The following is a 27707-nucleotide window of genomic DNA, read 5'->3' as shown; positions in this document are numbered from 1 at the left end:
GGACACACAAAGGGGTGTTAGTAGGAAAGGGTGACAGGAAGAGTGGGGATGGACCTGCAGTCAGCAGCCTGCTGGGAGACTGCCTTAGTGGTGGAATCACTCTTCCCTGACCTGACACTTTCCTCTGAAGATTTTGATCTAATGGGAATGAGAAGGTTTGGATTTTTCTGGGTTTCAAGCCACAGTGCTGTGTGGGGTGGTAGCCAGAGTAGGTCCTGCAGAACAAAACTTTTTTGACATGCTGCGAACATGTACAGTAAATGCATGGGGCTAAACATGTGTCATTGCGTAGAAGCATGAATGTCTCCTCATATAAGTAATATAAAGCAGTTATGTAAAACTCCTGGGGATGCTGATGATCAAATGAATAAATATGTTAATTTTCTAAAATTATTTTATATACTTGGTAAGTTACAGGGAAACAGACTGTGGGTAATTAGCCACTTGTTTTATTTCTTGCCTGAACCTTGTCCTTGGCCAAGACTTTTAAGTGTTTATAAATAAATTTTTAACACTTATTCATATCTTGCAGCATTTCTTGGCTGCTGTGATTAGCAGTGGGGCATTAAGTAAGGTCTGCATAGAGATAAAGCTTGACAATATGTTTAACAAGGTACCAGGTGCTGCTTACATTTCACTCGTATCTTTTGAAACATAACTGAAATGCTAACATTTGAACTAAGCACTTAAATGAACTATGAAGTTCGAGAGTACAGAGGAGAGAGGAGTAGCCAGCACTTGAATGTTTTTCTTCTCCTTAGAAAATAATATTATAAATATACTAAGTATGCACTGAAGTTCTCTTTTCCTGCCCTCGTTATCACTGATTACAGTGCTACAGCAGTGCTTTCAGAGGAAGGGATTCTGTTGCTACTAGAAAATCCTAAATTAGAATTTTGACAAATGGAAGTTTGTGCTGAGCTATATAGGTGAAGTGGCAGGATCCTCCATGCATGCAGTGCTTCAAGTTTTGCATCACTTGAAAGAGTTAGATTTATTTGTAAGTATGTTTAATACAGCCAAGCTAATCTGAAAAGGTGACATATTTTAAGATAAAAATGGAATGACATTGCTGTGCTTTCTGTCCTGTGCTTACAAAAAATAAAAAATCACTGAGATGCTGGGGTGTCTGGAAAAATGTGATACTGCTTACAATGTGGGCTTTAGACTCATTGCTTAGCTTCATCCTTTCATTTATTGTGAATGTTGGGTTCACCTGCTGCTTGATGGTATTATCTGAAGTCCAACCTTTTTCAGAGTAGGGAGAGCTATTTAAAGAGAAAGTAAAAATGAACATATAGTGCCAAGTAATTAGGACCCTCATCCTAAGACATCTGTGATCTAAGTAATAATAGCATTAAACAACCCCTTAATTATAATCTTTCTAAATACAAAAAAAATGTAATTACATAAATATTATATCTTGGCTCATCAGAGGGATAAATTATATCTGTTACTAGCATCATCTTTCATGTTTCTGTTGGTTTATTTTTAATTTTAGTATTGGAGTGCTAGAGTTTTATGACATGGAACATATTTATTTCTCCATGATATTCTGCTGACTGAACATTGCAAGTGAAGTGAATCCCCAGAAGAGATTGTTTTGTTCAATGAGCGGTGTAATATTTTCTGTTTGTACAAATATTTTGTCAAACCATTTCAGCTTCATTACTGATTATTTAGTCACAGAGTGCAAAGCCAAAAGGTTAGATCTAGCCTGAAACAGATTTGAGACAAAATATATCTGGGCTGCTAGATCCTCTAATGTCTTGTGTATTCCAGGTGATTCATTATTCTTAGCTAGTTTCTTTCTTGCAAGGCCAAATAACTTAGACCAATTCTTGAACAGAGTGTGTATTCTGGATAGGTATCTTCTTCTTATGTCTTCCAGTAAAAAGCACTGGGAAAAGTAGTGTAATGTCTAATTTTTGATAGTTTCTCCCATTTCCTTCTGTACAACATTGGCACAGTAAATTCTTCATAGAGCCTTGGAGCCTACAGATAAAGGAAAATTTACCTATTTTTCCTCTTAAGCTTTAAAAGATGCAGCTGACATTATCAGTTGTAAGGTTCCCTATGGCTTAGGTGTGAGATTGGACAGGAGTGGGAGTTGGGGCTTCTGGGACGTGAACTGAGGACCTGAGTAGGATAAACCCCTGGATTAGGGTTCACACAGAGCCAGACTAGGAGATTTCCTGTCCTATTTTCAGTAATTCATAATCTGTAAGTATTTGCAAGAAGGCATATGTGAAGGAAAAAGGGGCATTCTTCAGGACTGCCTTGGAAGTCTACTTTATTGTCTGTTGGACTCAGGTGTAAATGATCTTGGATTAAGTAGTTGTTGAGAGATTCATTCTGCCTTATTGCCAAATTTTTAAATTATATTCTGCTGATAACTACTTGACTTCTAACTAGATGCCATTTTCAACTATTTAACAAATTTTGCACTAGATTGTAAATTCTTAATCCCAGACACTCGGCTTAATAAGTAACAAAGCTTGATTGTTTTGAATACAGTCTTAGGTAGCACCAGGTGGGTGTAATGTAAGCCTCTGGAGATATGCTTTCCTTCATTCATAGGTATTTTACCAAGTTTCATGAGAATTTACGAAGACTCTAAAAATCAAGTAATTTCTGAGTTAAATTAGATTTTGTGAATGATCTATCTTGGTTTCAGCATCACAATGCTGAATGTAGTAAGAAATTTTAAAGAAACGATCTTGACTGTTATTAAATTGCTTTTTTTACCCACCTTTGACATAATTTTGTTGTTTATTAATGAATATTAATTATATTAATGAAGATCATCATGGTTTAGTGTGAGGTCAAATCTTGATAAGTTAATTTCAAAGCTCCTAAAACAATGTTCATCTTTAACACTCAATGATATATTTAAATAAAGGCAGTTACTCGGTAAGAGGGTAAAAAACCCTCTTGGTTTTGCCCTGTGATGTCATATAAACACTTTAAAAATCAAAGTTTGTCCAGTGGTCTTCTCCAGTGTTTATGAGAGCTGGGACCTCTTGGTCCCAGCACTGCCAATTGAGCTCAGAGGCAGGCAGCTGTGCTGCCTCATGGGTGCTCCACGTAGGTGGGCTGAATTACAGACTGCTTGCTTGTCCATCGGATTTGTCTTTCTGTAAGGCTTCAATCCTCAAATTCAGAGCCTTTACATGTTACATACATCTCTGTGTGTATGGACTTTGTCTTGAGAAGTGCTATAGACATATCTGTTTGCATTAAAGGTGGTTTGTTTTTCTTTAAATTACGAAGTTGGCTACCAGTTGTGGAAAGACTACTAGAGAGATGCTTAAAATCAGGTTAGTAGCAATTTAATGTGCATCTGCCAGCGTAGCAGAGGTGACACAGAAAAGCTCTCAGTGCAAGCCTAAGAGGTATTAATGGCTTTCTGAATAATGCAATTTTATGAGCTCAACATTATTCTTGGTGAGAACCAACTTTACAAGGGCAGAAGGAAAGCAGACATTTGATGAATACAGCTGCCTACTGCTAGGATTTCTGGTTTTAATTATGCAAGGAACTGTAGATTCTAGTGGAGATTTCTGTGAAACTGTAGTATCCTTGCATGAAAATGTCACTTTCTCAAACCCTGCACCATTATGGTGTGTCTCAGTACTCTAAACAGCCTGAATTTTTCCTTGTAAGTTTAGCTTGCCAATTTCTTATTTTCATTTTAGTAATCTATAAATCTTAAATTAAAAAGATAATTTTTATAGGCCATTTTTTTAGAAGGTCTCTTTAAATGTTGAGTATATGTGCAAATACACTGACTGGAATGAGCAATAAAGTATGATTTGAATACTCCCAAGAGTACACATACATCAGTATATGCTTTGCAGCTAAGTCCTTTTCTAAAGACCTGATTGCTCTTGTTCTTGGCATTGTTTTCTCTCCTAGCTATAATGATTAAATCTGTGGGAGGAAATGTTTCTGTATCAAAACCTTTTAATCAGAAAAGCTGAAAATGAAGTAGTAATGGTTGATGTCTAAACCATGGGTTCATATTTTAGCAGTATGTTCAGAGGACCAGCCTGCACAGTGATCATCTCCCTCAAAAACAGAAGTCTTATTTACAGGTTGGCCTTTTTCAGATGTACTTCAAGGGTTTACACAGCTGCAGTTATAGTCATAGATGGGAAAGAAAATAAATACATAACTTGTTACTTTTTCTGGAACCTTGTGGAGTAGGAAAAAACTCTTATTTACTTTTACCAACAAAAGCCTTCCTCTTCACTAGGGACAACTTGGAAGGTAGGTCAAGATAGAGAGAGATGAACTTGGCACTCTCTGAAAAGTCCTTCCAAAGGCAGCAAAAGATGAGGAAGCAGGTGCTGCCTTGAAGGCCTGGTTGCTCTGGAGGAAAAAGCAAGAAACATATTTGCCCCCCAAAAAAATGGAAAACATAGATAAAGCAGTGGATACCTGCCTGTCTGTAAAACTGTTCTTGCATCTCTTGCAACTCTTTATTATTCTCCTTGTGTGCTGACAGCTTTGGTGGTGCTGTACTTTGTGGAGTGGCTGAATAGGTTATTGAGGCAGCCCCTACCAGCCTTGCTCAGATGCTTTCAGATTTCCATGTATTTTGGTAAAGCTGAAGTTTCTCAGCTTTTAGGAGGTTTGCAGTGAGTACCAGCCATCTGCTGATGCTGGAGAGAGCAATTTTGAGTATGTTTGCAGCTGTTTTCAGTGGTGATCTAGGTACAAGTCCAGTGGGCTTCTGAATGTAGGCAGGAGAAAAATCATCATGATAACTGAACAGAGAGCTGTTCAGACTAAGAAAAGTCTCCTAGTGCATAGCAACTCTCCTGTAACTGTCTTGAAGAAAAATAAAACCAGAAAAATAGGAAAAAGCAGAGTAGTTGGAAGAAAACACAGACAGAAACATCTGATATTTAAATAATAGTCATCTTGTATGCTTTATCAACTCCTACCAAAATAATGAAAGAAATCAGTATTGTGAGTTTTTATTACAACTATGTTCACTACAAGAAGTGCTGCTTTCCATTTTTAATAGAAAGTGTTTGGTGCCTTCATGATCCTTTCATCTGGCTCATGCCTAGAGCAGAAGTAACAGCATGAGCTAGAAATAAACCCATCTGTAATAATCAAGCTTGGGTTTTAAGAGCAAATGCCTTATATGGAATAAAACCTCCTCTGTCTTTGGGGTATGTCAGACTCCTGCCTGCTTGGAGCAAAGAGATGCTGTAGAGCTGTGAGCATATCTGGGAGGGAGAGTTTGCATGACAAGGCAATGTCACTGTCAGGTGAGGAAATGGCTGGGACGTGGCTTGGCATGATAGAGATGTGACATGTCTACCATGTATGAACTTGTGACATTTACTTTCCTGATATTGAATGTGATATCAGCTAGTAGACAGCAAATGAGCAGGGGACTGATGGCTATGTCTTATCAGCCTCTATTGTCATCTCTTTTACAATCAAAACAGCAAGGATGTTTGACTGGAGGGAAGTTCTTGTTCTTGTGGTGTGAGCAGCTGCACTTCTAGGCTGGGAAGATGACTAGGGCTAGTGTCTTGTCAGTAGTGTCTATCCAGGTACAGCTGCTTCTGTGCAGTGAGTGGAGTATTTGTAAGATTATGTAGGATAAGGCATCTTATGCTAGAGGTTTTTGTTCATTCTTCACTAGCTTCTGTTTTTTTACTGTTGGATTGAAAGCGCCAAGAGAAGGAATAGTATGGTGCTTGTTCTAATACAAGACCAGTAGTTCTGCTGCTAACTAAAACCATTAATATAGGATACTGTGTGTGTAAAAGACCAAGCAATGTTGTGATTCTTTCACTCAGAAGAACAGGGAGCATGGCTCAGTGTTTTACATCTTTTCTTAGCCAGTATGAGAATGGCTACAGGGTCACTGCAGTTGCTGAAAGGAGACTAAGCCATGATCTTGTGCTGTAATCCCTACTTAGGTATATCACTATATTTCACTTACGTTCAGTAACGGTAGGCAAAAATCTGGTGCTCTAAAAGGAAACTTCCTTTGCCTGCATGTCTTTGCACAACTTTTGTCTGGTGTCTCTAGTCAAGCGTTTCCCTATCTTTCCTCCAGCCCTGCCCCTGTTCTTTTAGTCACATGTTTCAGAGTGGAGCTGCGGTCTTACCTTTCTTAAAGTTGGTTTGGCATTTGTATTTTGCTTTCTTCTTTCCTGTTGTTTTCATATTCCCTTCTATTAAAAAAAAAAAAAAGTTATTTTCTCTGAGTTATTTTCTCATAAAAACTTTCTTCACGGCTTGCCTGTCTCACTTTTAATTACGTGAAGGATAGTTCTCTCCCTCTTATTCTTCATGTCATGAAGAGAACTAGTATTTTTTAGTTTACATATGTTATACTCTTGAAATTGTTGGGAACATGTTGACAAAGCTAGTTGTTTTCTGGGTTTCTGGTAGTTATCATTTCTCCTACATTTACTCTTTCCTCTTAAAATATTTTTTTGACTTACCTAGGAATTCCAGCTGTGATTGACAATTTAGTACCTTAAATACTACTTAATATTTACTTCTTACAAATTTTTAAAATTCCACCTAAAAAATCCCTCAACACCTGTCTTTCACATCACTATATTTTATCCAGTTCTTTACCTAATACTTATCACAAAATGAATGATGCTAATAAATCCAATGAGATGAGTTCATTATCACGTTTGCGATATGCTGAGTTTGGAATTAGAATGGATGTTGATTCTGACATAGAAGAGTTTTTCAATCCTTCTTTCATTTTGCCACTCCTCTCTTTCTTTACTTTGTTTTTTAAAAAGTAATTTGAATTAAATTCATTGGAGACAGGATTTTGAAACAAAACCACTTCATTGGAAATGAGGATAAAACCAAGATTTGTGTTTCAATGAGAAAATGCTGAAACTTCCATCTAGATTTCTGTTTTCTGTATTGAATGAATCTACCTCTGCCTGAAAAATGAGAACAGGCTTGGCAATGTGAACCGATACTGGATTTCTCTAAGGTACTTGATTGCATTGTCACTGCAATGAGTACATGAGTATAATCTCTGAGTCAAGCTTTGGTAGGAGTTGATTTTTACAGTAGCTAAATGTTGGCCTAGCTAGCATCTAACTTGTAAGAACTGTAGTATCTGTAAAACACAAAGTCTTACTTTTCAGTTTTGTTAATATTTCCCCTCCACTACCTTTTTTTTTCCCCTTAAATTAAACAAAAATACACTTTTAGTAATTGGATTTTTATTTTTTCCCATAGAACTTTTGGAATATTTCTGTGTCTGATTTTCATCTTTTTACATTGTGATGAGCCTGACAGGATAACATGGAGATCCACTTCATTAGTGAAATTTGGAATATTGATACTGGGTTGTATGAACTTGGCAGCTTTTGTAAAAAATTTGAATTTTAAACTTACAGGAGTTTTGCTGATCTTGAGCACATAAAGTTATATTAAAAACCACTATGATTAGGATTGTACAGCTGTCAGGGATTTGGAAGTATTGGAGTAGCTTTTGCTCAGTATTCGCAGGCCGACACACTGTTTTAATCATGTTGCCTTGATTGTTCTTCATTGCTCTGTCAGTTGTACTTTGAGGCAGCTTGTGAGGATGTCACTCAGGTATACTTGTGTGGTGGTCTGTCTCACGACGAAGACATGTGCTGCATGGAAGGCTCCTCTGGCAAATAAAGTAAATGAGAAAGTCTGGCATGGTGATTGGCTGTGTAAGCTGGAGTGACAAGCTAGAGAGGAGAAAAAAAGCAAACCTGCAGCTGTTTGGGATTAATGAATGTGTAACACAAGCCGTGTCTTCATGAAAACAAATGAGCTTTTAAAAAAACATTGAATGCAAAATTCATGTGTGTTAATAAAATGAAGAAGTAGGAGTAAAATTTCTGTTTCCTAAGAGCATAAAAAGTCTGACCTAAAAAGAATATATATGATGTCTTGTGCTGTTTAGTTGGGATTATTAGCTAGCACTAAGCTGTGCTATCAGTTGAAGCACAAGCTTTTGATCTCTAGAGGCTTCAATTATTCTTAATATTTTTCAAAGTCTAAATTGGGTCATAAATGTTTTGGCAATTTCAGATTAGTGGCGTAGGGGGTGGAGGGCATTATAAAACACACCATGTGATAGAACAGTTGAGTGCACTGATTACTAGGCTGCGCAAGTAGATAGAGCCAAGTGGGAGGGTGCCTTCACATCAGGAATGGGAGGTGCTGGCTCTGCGGTAAGAGAAATACCCTGCACTGCACAGTGCCTGCCCATGCCATGCATGACTAACTGATTATCTTGGTTCTTCATGGAACCCTGTATTCACTCAGTGGATATTTTGAAAACATTAGCTAGTCAAGAATCAAGCCTGTTCACTAACAAAGGCCTGACAGTCTAATGTAACTGGAAATACCTCCTAAATAATACCCAAATCCAGAAGGTGGACGGGGTGAAGGCCACCATAAGCATGAGAGAAAATTACTAGAAAAATAATGAAAGAATTGTTCAGTGTCTGCATTTGTAGATCAGGAACAGATTACCTCAGAGTAAAATGCTGATATGTGAGGGGGAAAAAAAATAAACACCCAAAATGGACATGATGCGAGAAACCACGTTATTTATTTACAACGAACTCTATCTCAGGAGATGAGCTAGATTAAATAAGCTAAATAAAAAGCCTAGGACAGAAAAATAACAAAAAAAACCCCCTTGAAACATAAAAGCAATGACCTTCTTTAATGATAGTCTGGTTTTATCTCAAATGGAATCCAATGTTTATGTATAATAACTTACAGAAAAATACCAAGAAGCAAAGTCATTGTGAACAATATTTTTAAGACTTCTCTTGGTACTAAATACACTTCATTAAGTTAACTTGCATTATTCTGTCATGCATGTAGCAGCTGAAATGATTTCATGAAAATATAACAATAAGGCTATTTTGCATTCATGTTTTATTATGCAATCTTTTACTGCCCATTCACATTCAAATTTTTTTCAGTGAATCCTCTCCTCTATTTAAACTCATTTTTACTTCTTCTAGGCAAAGAACTAGTTATTTCCTCTTACTTTTTTCCCTCTCAACTTTTGTAGTGTGCAGATACTTTGTAAGCATTTATCTTCAAAACTGGTCTAAATTGTGAGGACATGCTATGATTGTTCCTAGGCAGATGACGAAATGAAGATCAGAGTGTCTATATTTTAAAGTCTTTGCTCATTTTGGATACTCATCTTGAAAAAAATCCCAGATCTGTCTTTTAATGAATATTTAACATTCTATTCCCCTATACATGTGACTACAACAGTGACTGATTTGAATATGTGACATTTTTAACCCTGGAGCTTTATATGTACTGCACGACATGTATGCTTTCACAACCAGATTGTATAGACAAACAGTGCTAAGACATACAGTTCCACTTTTAAGCTGTTTTCTCACACCAGAAGAATGTTAAGCTTCTGAACTGCTTTATCCAGTGCTGTTTCTGGAGAGATGTTGTCTCATAGCGTTTATGAGACTTGTAGTATTTGGCCTGTTTCATTTGCTGCTGTCCAATTATTCTGGCTTTGTTCTTTGTGAAAATCTATTAATATATGTTGTTACCTCTCTCTTTTTCCTAAACTACCTGCCCACTCTTGCCTGCTTTTGTTACATCTGTACCCCTCTGTTCTTTCTAGTCCCTGTATTTTGGTGTTCCAGATGCACAGCTTTTTCCCCCTCCCTCACTTTACTGAAAAGCAGGAGGAGACAAGTGATTGTAGTGAGCCAGTTTTTGCAGCAGTGAGTGATGGATAATCCTCACCACAGGATGACCTGAAATAGTGACCTTGCCCCAAGCCAGAACTTTTACACCAACATCAGTACCACTGAGTATTCAGAGAACACAGCTTCTAAATTTCAACCGATCTTTTCTGAACAGTGGTGAAATGTGATTTTTTGAAAAGCAGAAGCACTTCATTGAATATGGGAGAGTTTCCATAGGGTTGGATCAGAAATGTTACAATAGGAACATCTAACATGTTGAACTCTTCAGTAGTTCCAGTGTGGCTCTGTTGCCAGAACAGCTGTCAGGATACCCGTCAGGTGCAGACAGTTTGGCTAGTCCAGATCTGTGACTGTGGAAGCAGGGATGCAGCAGTGATTGCTTTAGGCTGATGTTGCCAGATGATGTAGGATCCAGGTGTGTAATATTTATTGTATGGCTTCAAGCCACAAGAAGATCTAGGGCTACTGCTCAAGGGAATAGAAAGGTTGGCCAGCCTGGACTTTAGCCAATTGCTAAAATTGGCTGAAATCCTGTTAAGACTGAGCAGAGAATGGGTGACTTTCCCATAATTGTGTTTTTGAAAACAACTGAATTGGTTCAGCTATAGCTTTCAGAAAAGAGGAATGTGGAAAATCTCAACTGAAGTGTTCTCTTTAGCAGACTCAAAAATAAAGGAATAACAAAGTTACCATCCAGGACTCAAGGAACAATTTTAACCTTCTCTGAAATGGTTGTGGCTTCTGTTGCCATTATTATTCATTATCAAAATAACTGTACTCTTTTTTTAATCATTAGACTCACTGACATAGTAGTTCTCTTATTGTAGTCATTTAGCTGTACATTGTTTTGCTACACACTCTGTATTGTGCTTCTCAAAAGTGGTATTGATTCAGGTGTGTAATCCTTTCATAATTGGACTGTGATGAAATGTAATAGTTCTAATATGTCAATCTTTTCTTTAAAGTATGAGAAATAAAGGAATGTTTTTACCCCATGAGATGCACGATGTTTGATGAAGTTATTGTCTTTCTGTGAAGTGAACTTACAGTAGTATCATACATGCTCCAAATGCTCTCTGGTTTAATATATCAAATGGTGAAACAGGGTTTTGCTTTATACACAGATGAGCTCATGAGCTCTTATAGCATGTTTATTGTTCTTTCCTTGCTGCTCCATGTGTTAATGTAATGCATGGTATTTATTGAATTTTTTCCTCTGGTAGATTACCCTGTCAATTTGCACTCCAGTAAATTGTCATGTTGCAGAAAAAAAGCAGGACATCATGCAAAAGAGCACTTCAACACACAGATCTGTTCAGTACACAAGACATTGTGGTTTTCATTTTATTCTGCTGTTTTGTAGGATTGCATTGATGTGGGTTGGTGGGAAGGAGAACTCAATGGCAGACGAGGTGTGTTTCCAGATAACTTTGTCAAGCTTCTTCCATCTGATTTTGAAAAAGAGGTAAGTGATGTATTCTTTCATTTTCTCTTTAGAATACAGGATGAAAGTGGAGTTGGAAGAAACTATCTTTTGAATATGTGATTTTTACAATTTTTTCTTATAACTTAGTAACAAAACAAGTTAAAGGAAACAAATAACTGGATTCAAAAGCATCCATGAAGAGAACTATATATAGTTCTCAAATACTCAAAAATACTTGTATTATGGAGCTTCTTTGAACAGGTTGATTGGCACAACCAGTCAGTCTAACTCCACTATGTTTCTCTGAAAGCTTTCTGTTCTGCACCCTAAGTTTGAGAAAGAGAGCACCTGGAGGTCTCAAGGTAATTCACTGAGTCAGGTAATGCAGTGATGGCCAGAATTGTTAACTGTTCTCCATTGTTTTTGTGGTGGAATATGAAAAGTTAGCATAGCATCTGAGTGCTGATGCAGTAATTAAGCACTCTTCCAGAATAAAAAGAAGGAAATTTTAACTGTGAGATTTGAAAGACAACAGCGAGCTTTTGGTATTTCAGAGGCATGTTTCTTTACCCCTCTGAGAATTAATAAAAAAGAAGGTATAAAATATGTATTTATGTTTTCTTTTCTAAAATAAAAGCTTTTTTCAGCTTCTGTTTCTTTGAAAGCATTGTTATTTGCCAAACAATATTTAAAAATCCTGCAACTTCCTGCAGTAAAATAATGGATTACTTCCCCCTAAAGTCCATTCCATTTTTAGGAATCTTTTCAGTCATCAGTGGGATATTATGAGCTTGCAATCAGGCTTTTGATGAGTATTTCACAGTGACAGTGAACGCCGCCTGTGATAAAACCGAAACTTACTGATACTCAGCTTTGGCAATAAAATTGAAAGCCAGAGGCAAAAATTAAATAACTTGGAAAGCTTAATAAAGCAACTATTAAACAACTCACAGAAGCTATCATGATGATTATTGAAAATGAAGGTAGAAGAACAGCACAAATTGTGAGAGGTGAAAATGTGATTCCGTAGCAGAGTAGATATCCTCGCTATAGGCATAATAATAAAGTGTGCTTTCCAGAAGAGGCAGAAATCATAAAACTTTGGACATAGTGAGCCTATTATAGAAGCAAAAAAATCTTTACACTCATCAATTTTTTTTGTGGTGAAATTCATTCAGTCTTTTTTAACTTATAAATTATATATTACAGATCTTTAAGTGTGGGGTTTTTTTTCTTTGGAGTGTGATGAGTATGACTTGTAGAATATCCTAAACATTCAGACATTTAGAATTTGCAGCTAGGTTTGTTGTAGGTGTGGAGAATAAAATTTTATTAATTTTTTTAAATGGCAGAGATCTGGCCACATGAGTAAGTAATTGGTAGTACTGCAGACTGTCTATGCCTGGAATCAGTGCTAAAAGGGAAGAACATGGATACTTTCCCAGTGGTTTTGTCAGGTATTTCTGATGTGACCCAGAAACCTTGGATTCCATCCCATAGTCTGAAAGTATTTGTTGCAGTAGTTCTCCTTGGTGTATATAAGCTTGAGATCTTTTCCCATCTCCTTGTTCAGTCCCCAGTTTTCCAATCCTGATTCTCTTTAACACATGGCTATTTGTCTCAGGCCTTTTCTGTTCACTGCCTAGTCCCAGTCTCCACCTCTCAGGTGGTCTCAATTACAGGATTTTCCCCTGAGCGCACTACCTGAGTCTAAATCACCATCTGGATTTACTTTCTACCGCTACATCAGATTTCTTTATCCAGCTTGTTTTCCTCTCTCCTCTCACTCTTTGGCCCTGCTAAGTAGTTTTGGTCTCATGTTGTTGAACCAATTCCGTTTTCCTTTCTGTTGCTTTCATTTCTACTCTATCTCCATCACCTTCTCAGTTATCCAGCCACACACCCTTCTTCCTAGCTTCTCCATGTTTCCCTCATCAGTCTTTACAGCTCCTTCATGCTGCCTCCTCTTTGATATTTATCTGCCTTTTTGAAACAATGTATTTCCCTCATCACCTTCCAGTTAAAGCTAGTTTGACTAATGAAACATAGGATCCTTTCTCCTTTGCATTTATCTACATTATAGAGTTTTAATTTTAATCAGAAGTAGCATTTGTAGTGAATCTCTCACTTGTCCATCTGCAATTGTCAAGCCAGGTCTCAGGGTACGTGAACTAGACTCCTTTACAGAGGATTCTATTAGGAAAATGGTTACAACAGAGAAGGTAGAAGTAGAAAGTACACGTTGGCTGGAATAATTTATTTAATCTCACCAAACATCGAAAACTCTGATACCTTTCTCAACTGGAGCTGTAAATGTATCATAGTGAGTGAATAAAATGTAACCTTTGCAGCATTTCCTGGGTTCTGCATTTTTGCACCATGCATTAGTTTGTAAAAACAAACTTCAGGTTTTTTCTACATATATTTTTGTGTGTGTGTTTGCTTTTAGCAAAACAGGTTGGAATATTTACAAGATTAAATTTTAAATAAATAGGTTTCTGCAATAAGCAGAAGGTCATGCCTTTCTCTAATCTTAAGGCACATAAAATGGACTGTTTTTTTTCCCCTCAGCAGGACATTTCAATTGCAAAAGTAGAAAAATGTCATTTTATTTATCAGTGCTATTTTATCTCTTAAAATTCATTTTAATGAAGTTATTTCAAAAGAAATATATGACTGATCTGTAGTGTCAAGACTTGGAGTTATTAATGATAAGCAACATACGATTAACTCCAGCCTTTGTGTGAATGAGATTTACAAGTACATTGAAGCATTCTGTTTTCTTCCATTATTAAATTTTAGAGACCGAAGAAACCACCACCTCCATCAGCTCCTGTCATCAAACAAGGATCAGGTAAGGTGCAGCTGATTTTGAACATTACATGTCAGTGAGCACATCTCAATATAAATCGTGGATTCAAATTTGTATAGAATTCATCTGTATCAAAATTGATAATCAGGAGGTGTCTAAACAACAACTGATAAATCAGAATCAAATTGCAAAAAGATAGTGCCCCTGAAAGACTGTGGTGTGCTTTTTAAATGTATTGCTGACAACCATCTGCACTTAAAATCATGTGTTTTGCCCCTTGTGCATGTGAAGTCAGAGCAAGCGTGATACTTCAGTTTTTAAAAGTTCTCTGGTTCCATTAATTGACTGAAATTGATTGTGTGCAGGTCTTTGCAGTATAGACCCAGTATGCTGGAGTCTGATAATATCCACAGGAGGAAACTGCATTCCTTTTACACCTGCAGATCTGGCTTATTCTAGAGATAAAGAAGTTTTTGCATATCTATAAGATTGTGTCAGAGTACTTGGCTGTGATACAGTGGCCCCATCTGAGTTGCAATCTAAGTCTTACAGATCTACATGAACGCTGGAGCTGACTGACTATCTCCAGGTTTTATGGCATAATTAGAATCTTGGTTTCAATACTTTATAGCCATAAGTATAAAATTAAAAGAATTACCCTGAATCTGGTTGTGCAGATAATGGTGTCTCAAATGTATTAAGGGGTCAATTATGTTTTCCAAACAGATAAGCGCTAGCAAAGCTGATTTTGCAATACACTAGACTGAATTGACTGAATTGTGTACAAGTACTGAGAGCTGAAACCACTCCTATTTGTAGTTCTAAAATGACCTCTCAATACAAATTTTCAAAAGTGCATACTTGATTTGTTTTTTTCTGTGATTCTGAGGCCAGTTCTGACCTGAGAAAACAAATTCCTATTCCATTCATGTAAAATCACAAGTCATGGGATGGTCTCAGAGCTCTCATTTGTATTGCAGTTGTGACTGCAACTAATTCTTTAATCCCTTAACTCCAGTAAATTTGTTAAAATTCTGCAACGACACTAACAATTCTCCCACTGCTGGTGTACATTAAAAAACCAAAACAATCATATCCAAGGTACTCAGGTCATTTTCCTTGTCACTATGGTCTGCTTCAGCTTTTAGTGATTTAAAAAGTAAATTTCCCTCCTACAATGTTGATCTGTTAATAGAAGAACAAGTTACACCAGTGAACAATTTACCATGAATCAATAGGCTCTAATTTAAGTAGATTGGATTCGTCCAGAAATTCTTTGACTACAGAATCATAACTATAAATATTTGGTTTGCTTGTTGACACCTGTCGTTTATTCTTCTCTCTGTCTTGAGACTCCTAAAAACATAAATTTGATTGTAAGGTCAGTAACGGTGTCCAGAGAGAGCAGTGTAACTTTGCCATCTAGTGGTGGTTGCATATTAAAGATGCTTTAGTGACAAGTGACCTTACAGCCTGACACATTTGGGAAAAGCTCTATAAAACTTTTTTTTCTTTAAAAAAAATTCTATACTCCTAAAATTAGAGAATAATGCTTTTATTATGTTTGTACCTGTTTGCATACAGTGCTTTAGCTGTATCACCATAGCAGGATAATATACCCATTTTCAGAATGGAAAACGGTTGATGCATTCAGGGTGCAGGCAGTTTGATTAAGGCCATCTAAGTGCATGGCAAAGCCAAGACTGTTGCTGTGTTTTGTTTTCATCCTCAGTTTTTGCCAAGTCCTGACTGATTATGCACAAGAGTTTCTTCTGATATGTATTCAGAGGTGAAAATCATCCTATGTTTATTGCCATCCTGAGATTGTCAAATTACCACTTTACTGAGATAACACTGCATTTTACCACATCCCTGTGTCAGGTCTTACTGTTGACAGTAGTTAACAATTTCCAGTAATGTTTCTGCATATTTAACCAGTCATAGTATGATGAATAAACTGAGAACTGTCAGTTGCAGCCTAAATAATTCAATACCAGAGTCTTCTGATGCAGAGCATAAAATCACATATGTGAAGAAGGTGTTTAGTTTGTATTATAGTATAGCTGGAAATTTGGCTGTATTTTCAAAATCTGTGCAGCAGTAGACTGCCAGGGCTGTCTGTGCTGGGCTACTACACAAAGTAAGAACCAAAATTAGAAACACAAGTCCCTTACATAGTCATTGAAAAGCAGTAGGCATTTCACTAGGTGGCTGGGATAAGGAATACACCTGCATCTAGACAAAAGGATGGGAATTCTCATATGAGTTCTTCTGAGAGCTGGTATGGAGTTCATGAGCTTCCTTGCTGGTGATCTTCTCCTCACAGCTAAGGCAGGATCATGGTACCTGCCTGGGTACTGATTAATTTAGGGGTCACAAGCCAAATAGAGAGTACACCTGAGCCTAGAAACTCTCCTCAGTGTTTGTAGTTGCATTTCAGACATGATCTGAGAATGTGTTCCTGAGATGTTAATGATCACTGCTAATCTTACTGTAATTAGATATATAGACTCATGTCTCTTTTTTTCCTTAAACACATTTGTATGTGCAAGATTATCAATATGTTGACTTGTGCTTTGCATAACTTGTGTTTGGAAAGGCTTTAATTGGTTTCTAGCAACAGGAGTCGAGTGTTTTTTCATAGAATCATTTAGGTTGGAAAAGGCCCTTAAGATGACTCCAACCATGAAATGGCTGTTCTGTATTAGATATTGACACAATAAGTGATGCAATTGTTGCCTGTCCAACAGCACAGTTATATAAAGAAACAATGGCTAGTGATCACCACTGATGAGCAATTTGCTCTGATGGATACTGATTTCTAGGAACCAGCTGCAGAAGAGAGTTGGACAGCACATTCAGAAAATGTAAATGCACTAGAAAACTGCTTATAATAGAGTAGATTGAAGCAGAAAATTCCCTTGTATTCCCCGTCCTGCCTCCTCTTCTATTCTTGCGTGTCATCTGCTGTAATTTTTATTGAAATAGTACTAGTGTTACCTAAAGCACTTTTCAACACTACTAAATTGAAATGGCATTAGCACCTAGTAGTTAGCCAATGCAGCAAAGCCAATATCCAGTAAAGCATTTGTAATATGGGCAATAGAAAACTGCATCTCACGTGTGCCAGGAAATTTTTGTTAAATCTTTCTGCTATTGGTTCCTCAAGTTCTCGTATTCCTCATAGCAACAGAAGTGAGTGTGTCGGGATCTCTAGTACAGAGGCAGAAGGTGGCAGAAGCTTACACCTCCAGGCCAAAAGCTGTCAATTAAAATAGTTGTGCAGAAGTCTGTCAGTACTAGTATTCTCATCTTTCTAATAAGTGTAAGTAGTACTAGAGGTTAAAAAGAGGGAGGAGAGTTATAGCTCAACCTAAAATTAGCCCTGCATATTCATCTATATTAAGTATTCTCTTGGCAGAAATGCCCAATTAATTCATTTATTCCTAGTGATTCTCGGCACTGTTGAATTGCTCTTCAGTTAAGTATGTCTGCAATGGTAAGAGATCTGTCCACATGTAAAATCTGTAGTTCTTGATTTTTTTTTTTTCACAGAATGGTCTGAAAGTGCCTGTTAGAGGTGTATGCTTTGGAAACTGGGAACTTGACTGTGAAAACATCAAATTGTACTTTTTTGATGTTATGTTGTAAGCAAACAATTATAATTTTGTGTTCTGTTTTAGCAAGACATTTTCAAATTGAAGCCTAAGGAACTGTAAAATTAAATCTTATATGGCTGTATATGTTGATTTGTTGGCTGGTTCAGAGTTGCAAATCTTTCTTTCTTTGACAGGTACCACAGATCGAAAGCACGAAATCAAAAAGATACCCCCTGAAAGGCCAGAATGTCTTCCTAATCGAACAGAAGAAAAAGGTATGAAATGTGCTTTCTTGCCTGCTTTCTGCAGACAGACAGGGGAAGTGAAGCTGAAGCACATCCTCATTTCCCAGTGTCTCTTTTCACTAGGTGTATTTTTTTGAGACTTATTTCCCACTCTGATAGATCTGATGATGTGCATTTTGGACAGGATCTGACTGCTGCTTTTGGACTAAATTCAGGGTATTCCATTGTACCAATCCAGAGCTGTTAAGTACTTCCTGTCTCCACTAAAGTCGAGGGGAGATAAGCTATCACTACATATAACACTGTCTAAAGCTCTGTTCTCAGTAAAACCCAGGTCCTTCATTGAGTAACATACCCTAGATTACTATGTACTTTTTTTTTCTTAATTTATATGTGCCTTGGTTCTCTAGTTAAAAGCAGGGCTGATGGTTTTATTACATCACAGAAGGATTTTGTGATGATATAGTTATTAATGCTCATTATAGTAGTTATAAAAGCCATAGGCAAGCCTGTGACGAAACGAAAATATTCTGTCTTCAAAGCTAGATTTGAACGTTGCAAGAAGTGAGGCACAGTACAAAGCAGTAACAAACAGATTAAACCTTTAATGGTTTCATTGTGTTCACTGTGCATTTTGAATAGGTCAGGGAAATACGTTGATTCTGTAATTGAAGGTTATGTCAAGCATCATACGTTTAAGTGGTTTATTAGATTGTACAGGCAAGTTTGGTTATGAGATTTCTTAATTCTAAAGTATAAAAAACTACAGTCTTTTAAAAGGCATGTAAATGTATAATATGCACTTAAAATATTTTGGACTTCACACCAAAATCCATTTCTACATGTATGTTTAGTGATCTGACAGGTGTTTTAGCATTTTCATCTACATATGTTTACTTCTTCTTTTCCGTTCATTGTGGAAAAGCATTCTTTATGCTGTGTGTTAGTACACTGCCTAGCCTGTCCCTCATACATAGTTTAGACTCTGACACATGAGACTCAGCACGTCATAGGAGTAAGTGTGTAAAAATTACACAGTATGCTGCAAAAGCTTCAATGTCACAGAGGACTCAACAATTGTGTCAACTGAAAGTATACTGAAAGAGGGTATATGTGTCTCTGAACAACAGTCACTTGCTGAACTTCTCCAAATCTAATGTGGATTGTACTTCTGGTGATTTATTCCACAGTTCTTCCAGACTGAAACCTAGAATCCATTAAGCAGTACTCTGTAACGTTACTAGTACCTCTTATGTATATACAGAGGTGTAATACTTGTGACATATCATGGTGTTGACATACACAGAGCAAAACTTTGGTCCCTTTGAGAGTTTTATCCTTTCTTTGAGAAGAATTGGGTTTCCCATGGTTTGGAAAACACATTTACATGCTTGTTTTGTGTTATTAGTTTAGACCATATTATTTACAAGAGTTATTCATGTATATTGTACTTTACATACTCTCAGACACTGCATGTTTGGTGTTATGTATTAGTGTTATGGCACTTCCTAACTAAGCATAATCAGTTCTGCAAATGATCCAGTTTTTTTACAGGCTAGATGAAAAATTCAACATTATAAGCATGTGCTTAAAAACATAAATAAAAGATCTGATTATTCTGGGGGGTTTACATTGTATCTATAGTTGAAGATTTCTTGTTTAATTTTAGACTAATGAGTGCAAATAATAATATCGGTGTTGTTCTTTTTTGGAAATAATTGATTTAAAGAAAGATTAGAGAGAGAGCAAAAGCAGTCAGACTCGCAGAAGCCTTCAGTTCCTGCAATACCTCCGAAGAAACCTCGGCCACCCAAAGCAAATTCTGTGAATAGACCTGGTACCTTGCCCCCAAGACGACCAGAAAGACCAGTTGTGCCTGTAACTCATTCAAGGTATTGTTTTGCCTCTGTCCAGTACTTGTGGGATTAGTGGGAAGAACGTAACATTTGAAGAATTTCGATTTTACACTTAATGTGACAATTTCAAAAGAAATTGTATTTAAAGAAAAAAATAAAAAAAGAAAAGTCTTCTAGTCACCTGGCTGGATCACAAGTATCTTCCCAATAGTAACAGTCTTAGACTGTTCATTACAAGTTCATTTCTACTGATGGGTACACGTGTTATATCAATACTGCTGTCATGTGTTTATGCTTTAATGTTGGCTGTCGTTCTACAGTTATAGCATATAATCCTACAATTGTTGCAGTTGAAAAAGACCTTTAAGATCAAGTCCAGCCACTAAGCTCACAATGCCAGGCCCATCACTAAACTAAACCATATCCCTCAGTACTTCATCTACGTGTCTTTTGAATGTCTCCAGGAATGGTGACTCCACCACCTCCCTGGCCAGCCTGTTCCAATGCTTAATAACCCTCTCAATATATATATAATCAGCATTTTATGTATACATATATAATCAATATAATGTTCTTTATCAGAAGTGATTACTGTCTTTGAGGAGCTCTGAGAAATTGGGCTTGCCAGTACAACTCCATTTAGTCTCTGCTAGAGCTTGTAAAAGCAGAAGCTGCAGAAATTACAAGCCTCCCCTAATCAAGTCTAGATGGCTGCACTAGTCGTCAGCATCTGGCTTGCATGCTGTAGACTTCCTTTATCTATAGTGGATAGAAATAGATGAAAACCATTGCCTAAAATGGACAAACTGCACATCTTGCAGAAATACTAGAATGTAGACATAGAAATCATTTTACTATTGTATTATTAAAAAAATTATCAGCCATTGAACTACTGGAGTTGAAGTGTACCTTATGTTTCAAGTTTATGAACAGTGAATTAAATACCAGAATGGAGTATAAGGTAGAGTGAAATAAAATAGGCTGTTGATTCCCCTCATTTCTCCACATATGGCTAATTAAACAAATGCTCTCGGTGTGAAGTCTGAGACACATAGAATGAAAAAACAGTGCCTGTCTTGTGCTGCCAGTTTCAGCGCATTGAAGTGCTTTGGCTATGCATCTCTGAGAACTTACCCTTCTATCTAGGTGCTACTGCCACAGCCTCTTTTGCACTTTTTGGCTTTGAACGTGCTTGCCCTGTTGTTCCAAAATACAGTCTGCATCTGCAAGTCACCTGGGCTTCTTTGGAAAAGTGAACACTTGCAACAAACTTTAGATTTAGCTAAGTGATGTCTTCTTGGCAAGACAAATGGCTAGGCATGCAATGGGGTAGCTATTTTTTTGTTCTATCCTTTGCCTATGTTACAGATATTTTAACTATTTAGAGTTGCTGAGAGGTGTCTTATTGCTCTTCTGTTTTCCTTTTTTTCAAAGTACAAAATTGTATAAAGAAACCATGCATTTTTTAAAGATATTTCAGAGTTTATGTGAAATGCAGATCTAAAAGTGTAAAAGTGAAAATGCAGATCTAAACAATATCCCCGTTATGTTCTTCATTGTCCAGACTCTGCTGTGACTAGCACAAAAAAAAAATGTTCTTTATATCTAATACTGTCATATTTGAAGTAATTTTGCTTTTAACAGTAGTTAGATTAAAACTTAGAACAAAACTTGATTTTTAAGGTGATGATGATGCCTATGGATGATTAGAGTGCTGTCAGTTTCCCTGTGAATTTATTTATCAGCTAATTCAACTGAATGACTCATATAGTTGTTCTGCCTGGTAAGCTCCTACTTGTAAAGGTGCCTTATAGGAGGAGGGCAGAAAAGTTCACATAATTAAATAATCCATGGAATAGACTTTTTACTTGAGTAATTAAGAAATATGAAATTTCAAATGGAAGCAGTCACTTCAAAAAGGTGGGTAAAGATTGAACCAGCACAATTTTTGCTGATCTGTCATGGTTTAACCCTGCTAGGCAGCTCAGCCCCACCCAGCCACTCATACCCCCACAGTGGGATGGGGGTGAGAATCAGATGGGCAAAAATGAGAAAACTTGGGGGCTGAGATAAAGACAGTTAAATGCTGTGCATGCAAGCAAAGCAACTTCATTCACTACTTCCCACCAACAGGCAGGAGTTCGGCTATCCTCAGGAAGCAGGATTCCATCATGTGGAGTGGTGACTTGGGAAGGTGTCGTGGTTTGGCCCAGCTAGCACAACAGCACCACGACAGTTTCTTGCTCGATGCCCCCATTCACCCCCACCCTCGTTAAGATGGCGGAGGACCCAGTGAAATGGGAGTAAAAAGATAAGCAAGATTGTTGTGGATTGAGACAAGGGCAGGGAGGGCTCACTGCCAGTTATGGTTCTGGGCAAAACAGACTCCAGTACTCGACTTAGAGAGGAAAGTAGGAAAGTTTATTCTACAAGAAACAGAACGGAATAAAAGCAAAAAGGGAGTCCGCATGGTTGTTTCTCTCACCGACCCTACTCCTTGCACCACCACCAGCCAGAAGAAGAGAGAAGAAGGGGCAGAAGAAGGAAAGAAGATGGAGGAAGACACCTCCCCTTCCGGCTTCTTCTTAAAAAGTGATCGTGGAGGCGTCTAATTGGCTCAGCCCCAGAAGTGAGCCTTTTCTGAGCTGGGGAGAGTTGTGAGCAACTTCTTGCAGGAGCCATCTTTGCAGCCCCTTCCCCCATACCAGAAAAGGCTGTCATGTCAAACCATGACATTCCACCCCTCGCCTTCACGAATTGCTTTTTAAGGAGGTGTTAAAAATCCACCCCTCGTCCCTTCACCAAAGGTAGAACCACTTAAAACCTCAATAGTCAGCAGTACAGTTCATGTTTTGCCCGTTACCAATTAGTATCCTTGTCTCAAATTTAATCTGTAATGCTCCAAGTCCCACAGACTCGGGGCCCCACGTTGGGCGCCAATAATGTCGTGGTTTGGCCCAGCTAGCACAACAGCACCACGACAGTTTCTTGCTCGATGCCCCCATTCACCCCCACCCTCGTTAAGATGGCGGAGGACCCAGTGAAATGGGAGTAAAAAGATAAGCAAGATTGTTGTGGATTGAGACAAGGGCAGGGAGGGCTCACTGCCAGTTATGGTTCTGGGCAAAACAGACTCCAGTACTCGACTTAGAGAGGAAAGTAGGAAAGTTTATTCTACAAGAAACAGAACGGAATAAAAGCAAAAAGGGAGTAGGATGATGAGAAAATTACAACCAGCACTTTAAGATCTCCCTCCCCCATCCCTCCTTTCTTCCCGGGCCCAGCTCACTGCTCCCGATATCTCTACCTCCTCCCCCCGCAACAGCTCAGGGGGGCAGGGAGTGGGGGATGTGGTCAGTCTCTCACAGATGGGCTTTGCCGCTTCTGTCTTCTCAGATGAGGATGACTCCTGGCATTCTTCCTCTGCTCCAACACGGGGTTCCTCCCCTGGAACACAGTCCTTAACAAACTTCTCTGGTGTGGGTTGTTCCCAGCAGCTGCGGCTTCTGCCGATACAGGGTCCCTCACTCGGGACACAGTCCTTGGTGAATATCTCTGGCGTGGATTCTTCACCGCGGTTGCAGTTTCTGCAGTTGCAAGGTCCCTCTCTTGGGACAAGGCCTCTTCTGGGCATAAGTTTAATGAGCTGCTTTGTCGTGGGTTCCTCCCCACAGTTGCAGCTGTGGATATTGGGTCCCTTCCTTGGGACAGGGCCTGCTCCGGCCATAGTGATAAAGGGCCCCTCCTTCGGGACAAGGCCTCCTCCGGCCAAAATCACTGTCCCTGGCTCGGGGCCTTTAATGAAGTGAATCGCTGCCCCTGGTCCGGGGTCAGCTTTAGCAAAATGAGTCTCTGCCCCTGATGCGGGCTCATTATCAGAATGAGTCTGTACCGCTGATGCGGGGTCTTTAAAGAAATGAAAATAAATCTCAGCTTCACCAGTTCTCTCCATAGAATGCAGGGGAGTCTCTGCTACAGTACACCTCCTCCCTTTCATCACTGACCTTGGAGTCCGCATGGTTGTTTCTCTCACCGTTCCTACTCCTTGCACCACCACCAGCCAGAAGAAGAGAGAAGAAGGGGCAGAAGAAGGAAAGAAGATGGAGGAAGACACCTCCCCTTCCGGCTTCTTCTTAAAAAGTGATCGTGGAGGCGTCTAATTGGCTCAGCCCCAGAAGTGAGCCTTTTCTGAGCTGGGGAGAGTTGTGAGCAACTTCTTGCAGGAGCCATCTTTGCAGCCCCTTCCCCCATACCAGAAAAGGCTGTCATGTCAAACCATGACAGAAGGCAAATACCATCATTGTGAATGTTCCCTCCTTCCTCCTTCTTCCCTCAGCTTTATATGCAGAACACAATGTCATACAAGCAGGGAATATCCCTTTGGTCATCTCAGGTCAGCTGTCCTACCTGAGTCCCCTCAAAATTTCTCATGCATCTCCAGTCTACTTACTGGCAGGGCAATGTGAAAAACAGAGAATGCCTTGACAGTGTGCAAGGACTTCTCAACAAAACTGAAAAACACTGTTTTCATCACAAGTCTAAAACATAGCACTATGCAGGCTGTTACAAAGAAATTTAGCTCTGTCTCAGCCACAGCCAGTAGATGATTATAGGGAGAAATATTGCTGTAGTTACAAAGTTCTGAGCAGAAGAGTGGTAAGTGGCTTGCATCTTACACATCTCACTGACTTCATGTGTTGGTGATTGTTTTTCCATTTAAACATAATCCTCCTTCTATGGAGGCAGGTTAGGGCTTCAAGGGCAATAGGAGACACAAAAACCATATGGGACAGAGAATAGCTGTCAATTTGTTCCAAAGGCTTCACTGCTTATTTAGACATACCTGTATTTATACAAGTTACAAATGAGTCAATTATCTGGAGTAGACAAGCCGTGAAGACCTACAAAAAATGCATTTTTACAATCAATATAAACCAATTTGTGTCCATGCTGCTGCTAACAGGGGCAGGTTCCCTCTCCCGGCAGCCTGTTCCCGCAGCCTCCGGTATATTAGCACCAGCAATTCTGCAGCCATTCAGCCATATGGGTCAGGGAGTTTCTCCAGATGGTAATTAATCAGTTTGCAGTGGGATTTCTATTAGTGTGGGGTTTCTTTCAGGTCGATCATCTGTCTGATTGAACTGACAGCCTATGTTAATCAGACAAGTGGAGGGGGGGAGATGTTGTGACCAGGAAGGGAGGCTCCACTCGTTACACAACAGTATGGATGTAGATTGGCCTGTTGATCCTTTTGACAACGGAGTTGAGGTTTTTTGTGGGATTGGTATCTTTTGTAGTCAAATGGTGGCTGTCTTGACTTTCAGCCATGAATCACACTATCCTAAGAATCTCGTCCAAAACTATACTCACACGTTTCCTAGAGCACTTCCAGCTCATATGCTGCTCTCAGTTTGCTGGGAAATGTGTGTGTGCAAAACAGTATATAGTCAGATGCTCATTGCACTGTCAGCCAAGAAACTGTGTTGCTGCTTATAGATTTACAAATATATATAACCATTTAAGAAAAAAAAAGAGTTAAAGACTAAAAGATAAGAAAACTAACTGATTGGGGAGATCACTTGGAGAATACCCTTATTTATCATCTCAACAATCAACATATTTTTCTAAGCGTGTGTTAAATTTCCCCTGTTTCCTTCCTGGTGCTGACTGCCTGCCATATGGATAGCTGTATAGGGTTAGTTTGATTTTCAGTTCATAAAGTGGTTGTCCCATCTTTTTCTGTTGATAGGATACTTGTCAACCTACCAGTGTTTTAACAGGATATATGTTCACTAAGTCTATGGACTCCTTCCTTTTTTCACAGAAGTTTTCAGGCTCTTTATCACAGCCTTCTTGAAGTCTGAAATAAGAATTCCAGTCACTTTGTGTTTTGGTCATAAACTGAGTTGGTGGAATTACTGCCATGGGTTGAGGTTCAGGCCATATGTCATCAGCATATGGCATCAGAAACAGAGATAAATGATAAAAATCTGTGAGATACAGGAGCTTGCTCTGTACTTTACTGTCAATGGCTAATTATTGCTGTTCATAGAAATATACATCTGTCTGGCTTCTTTCAGGGACACATCTGGTTTCTTACCAACGATTTGGGTATCTTATGTATATTATAATTGTTATAACACTACACTGGAAATAGTAATTGTGGAAAAACTTTGATATACAAATTTCACAGGAATTTGACTATGCAACCTGTGCAATGCTGCTCTACTCTCCTACCAATGTGCCCTTTTAAATTATTTGTTTCAATACTTTATTTTAGTAAACAGAAGTAGTTGTGGAATAGAAAGTTCTATGAATAAGAGAAGTCATATGTTTGATCTCTGGTTTGAAAATTTTTCCTCTTTAATAAAGTATTGCAGCTCTTGGCACTTTCCTGTTCCAAAGACATTTCAAACAGACTAGGTGATCTTGGTTCTCTGGACCCACAGAAACATGCATGATGCTAGCTTGAGATTCTCTCCCTTTCTGCAGTATTCTAGATAGTTCATTGCTGTAGCTTATGCAAGCCAGTTAATTAGAAAAATACAAGTAAGATGTTGAAGACTGTCCCTTTGCCCTTAGGTTTCCTTCATGTTGAGATGCTGTGAACATCTGAAGAATTATCCAGGACAGTACAGTGTCTAAAATAGGCTTTTTTGACAGGTGTTAAGGAGAAATGAGATAAGGTTAATCCATACAGCATGTCTGCTTACTGGAGATTGCTCTGTCTGACACATCGCTGTTACTCTAGTGCTACGAAGCAAGAATATTATGCTCTCTCATTCTTAATGCAAGTTAGCTATTAATTTACTGTAAACACCACAAAAACTCCAATAAAATATCTCTTCTTCTTGATCCAAATGCAGGAGTGATAGTCCAAAAGTGGAATTAGTGGGCAGTACAGGATCCAGCACTCTAGAGAAAGACTCCTCTGAAAGAAGCAATGACATCGGTAAGTTATAGTGCTTTTTATAGTTTGCCTAAGAAGTTTTCAGCACAAGTTTCTGCTTTTTACTGACTTTGTTATGATCCAAAAGGCAGATTGAGGATTTGGCAGTGAATGTGAGTGCTTTTGTGTCAAGTTTGAAGTGCAGGATTAAAGGATCATTTCTGCTTTACTTAATAAAGTTTTGTTGGAGTTTTATGTTTAAATTCATTTTATAAAGGAAGTATGGAATGGTGAGCTATTTTGAATAGGAGGGCTTTTGTTAGTTCTATTGAGAAATCCAATGATAATAAGTCTTACTTGTTTAACACATGTAATATTAGTGCTACCATATTCTTAACACCGCAAAAGACTCTGGTTTTGCTGCAGTTAGTAATCTTTACACTTTCCAATACAAAGGAATAGAGACCAAATAGAAGCCAATTTGCATAAATTTTACTGAAAACACCGATTAAAAGAAGTCTAAATTTCTCTTATTTGTGTCCCTTCAACACAAACAGTTTAATTGGGAAGTCACCTGGAAAGGAGTAACAATAGGTTATTTTTCTGTCTTCTCTCGCCCTTCTTCCTTTTCCAGTTTTGCAGTTCAGGGAGATGTTTGCTGGGGAGGGTGCTGCAGTAAGTGACTCTTGGAAAGCAAGGTGCTCTGACTCCTGTCCCAGGGCTGTAAGCAAAAGCCGTGACAGCCATCTTTTACTTAGAAATACTTGTGACAGCTGCTGCTGTCGCTCTCTGCAGTTGCAGCTGTGCTGTGAGAGACCTGTTTTTGTAAAAAGGCAGAACCAGGGTACCCTGCATGTGTAAGCATTATTACCTTTCACTGCTGGCATTAAATGTTATTTTAAGTGTGATGGATTCTACCCAGGCTGCTTTATTACTAAAACTTCTGTAAAATTGTATACTTTCAACAGCCAAACCTGCCTTTTCTTGGACTTGGAAGTGGAAATTTAAGTTGTAAATGAATTTTAAGGGCAATGTAACACTAAAATGCTAAACTGATTTCATATAAGTTTATGAGCATTTCAGCATCCATATGTCTGCTTTTTTGTAACCTTCTGCTGTTGCTATGGT

The 27707-nt window shown here is 38.3% G+C and overlaps 1 protein-coding gene across 2 annotated transcripts in view; it reads left to right on the top strand.

Moving 5' to 3' along the window:
* SH3KBP1 (SH3 domain containing kinase binding protein 1) overlaps nt 1-27707 on the top strand; it is a 221619-nt gene that overhangs the window by 175021 nt on the left and 18891 nt on the right. For both annotated transcript variants that reach the window (XM_061999392.1, XM_061999401.1), the window contains 5 exons: nt 11116-11217; nt 13981-14032; nt 17784-17864; nt 19564-19726; nt 26557-26642. In XM_061999392.1, coding sequence (XP_061855376.1) covers nt 11116-11217; nt 13981-14032; nt 17784-17864; nt 19564-19726; nt 26557-26642 — 484 coding nt within the window. The remainder of the gene's footprint in view (nt 1-11115; nt 11218-13980; nt 14033-17783; nt 17865-19563; nt 19727-26556; nt 26643-27707) is intronic.

This window comes from Colius striatus, chromosome 1, assembly GCF_028858725.1.
Source record: "Colius striatus isolate bColStr4 chromosome 1, bColStr4.1.hap1, whole genome shotgun sequence".
NCBI classification, from domain to species: domain Eukaryota; kingdom Metazoa; phylum Chordata; class Aves; order Coliiformes; family Coliidae; genus Colius; species Colius striatus.
Note: the sequence above shows the minus strand (reverse complement) of the source record. Positions and strands in the feature narration are given on the sequence as shown.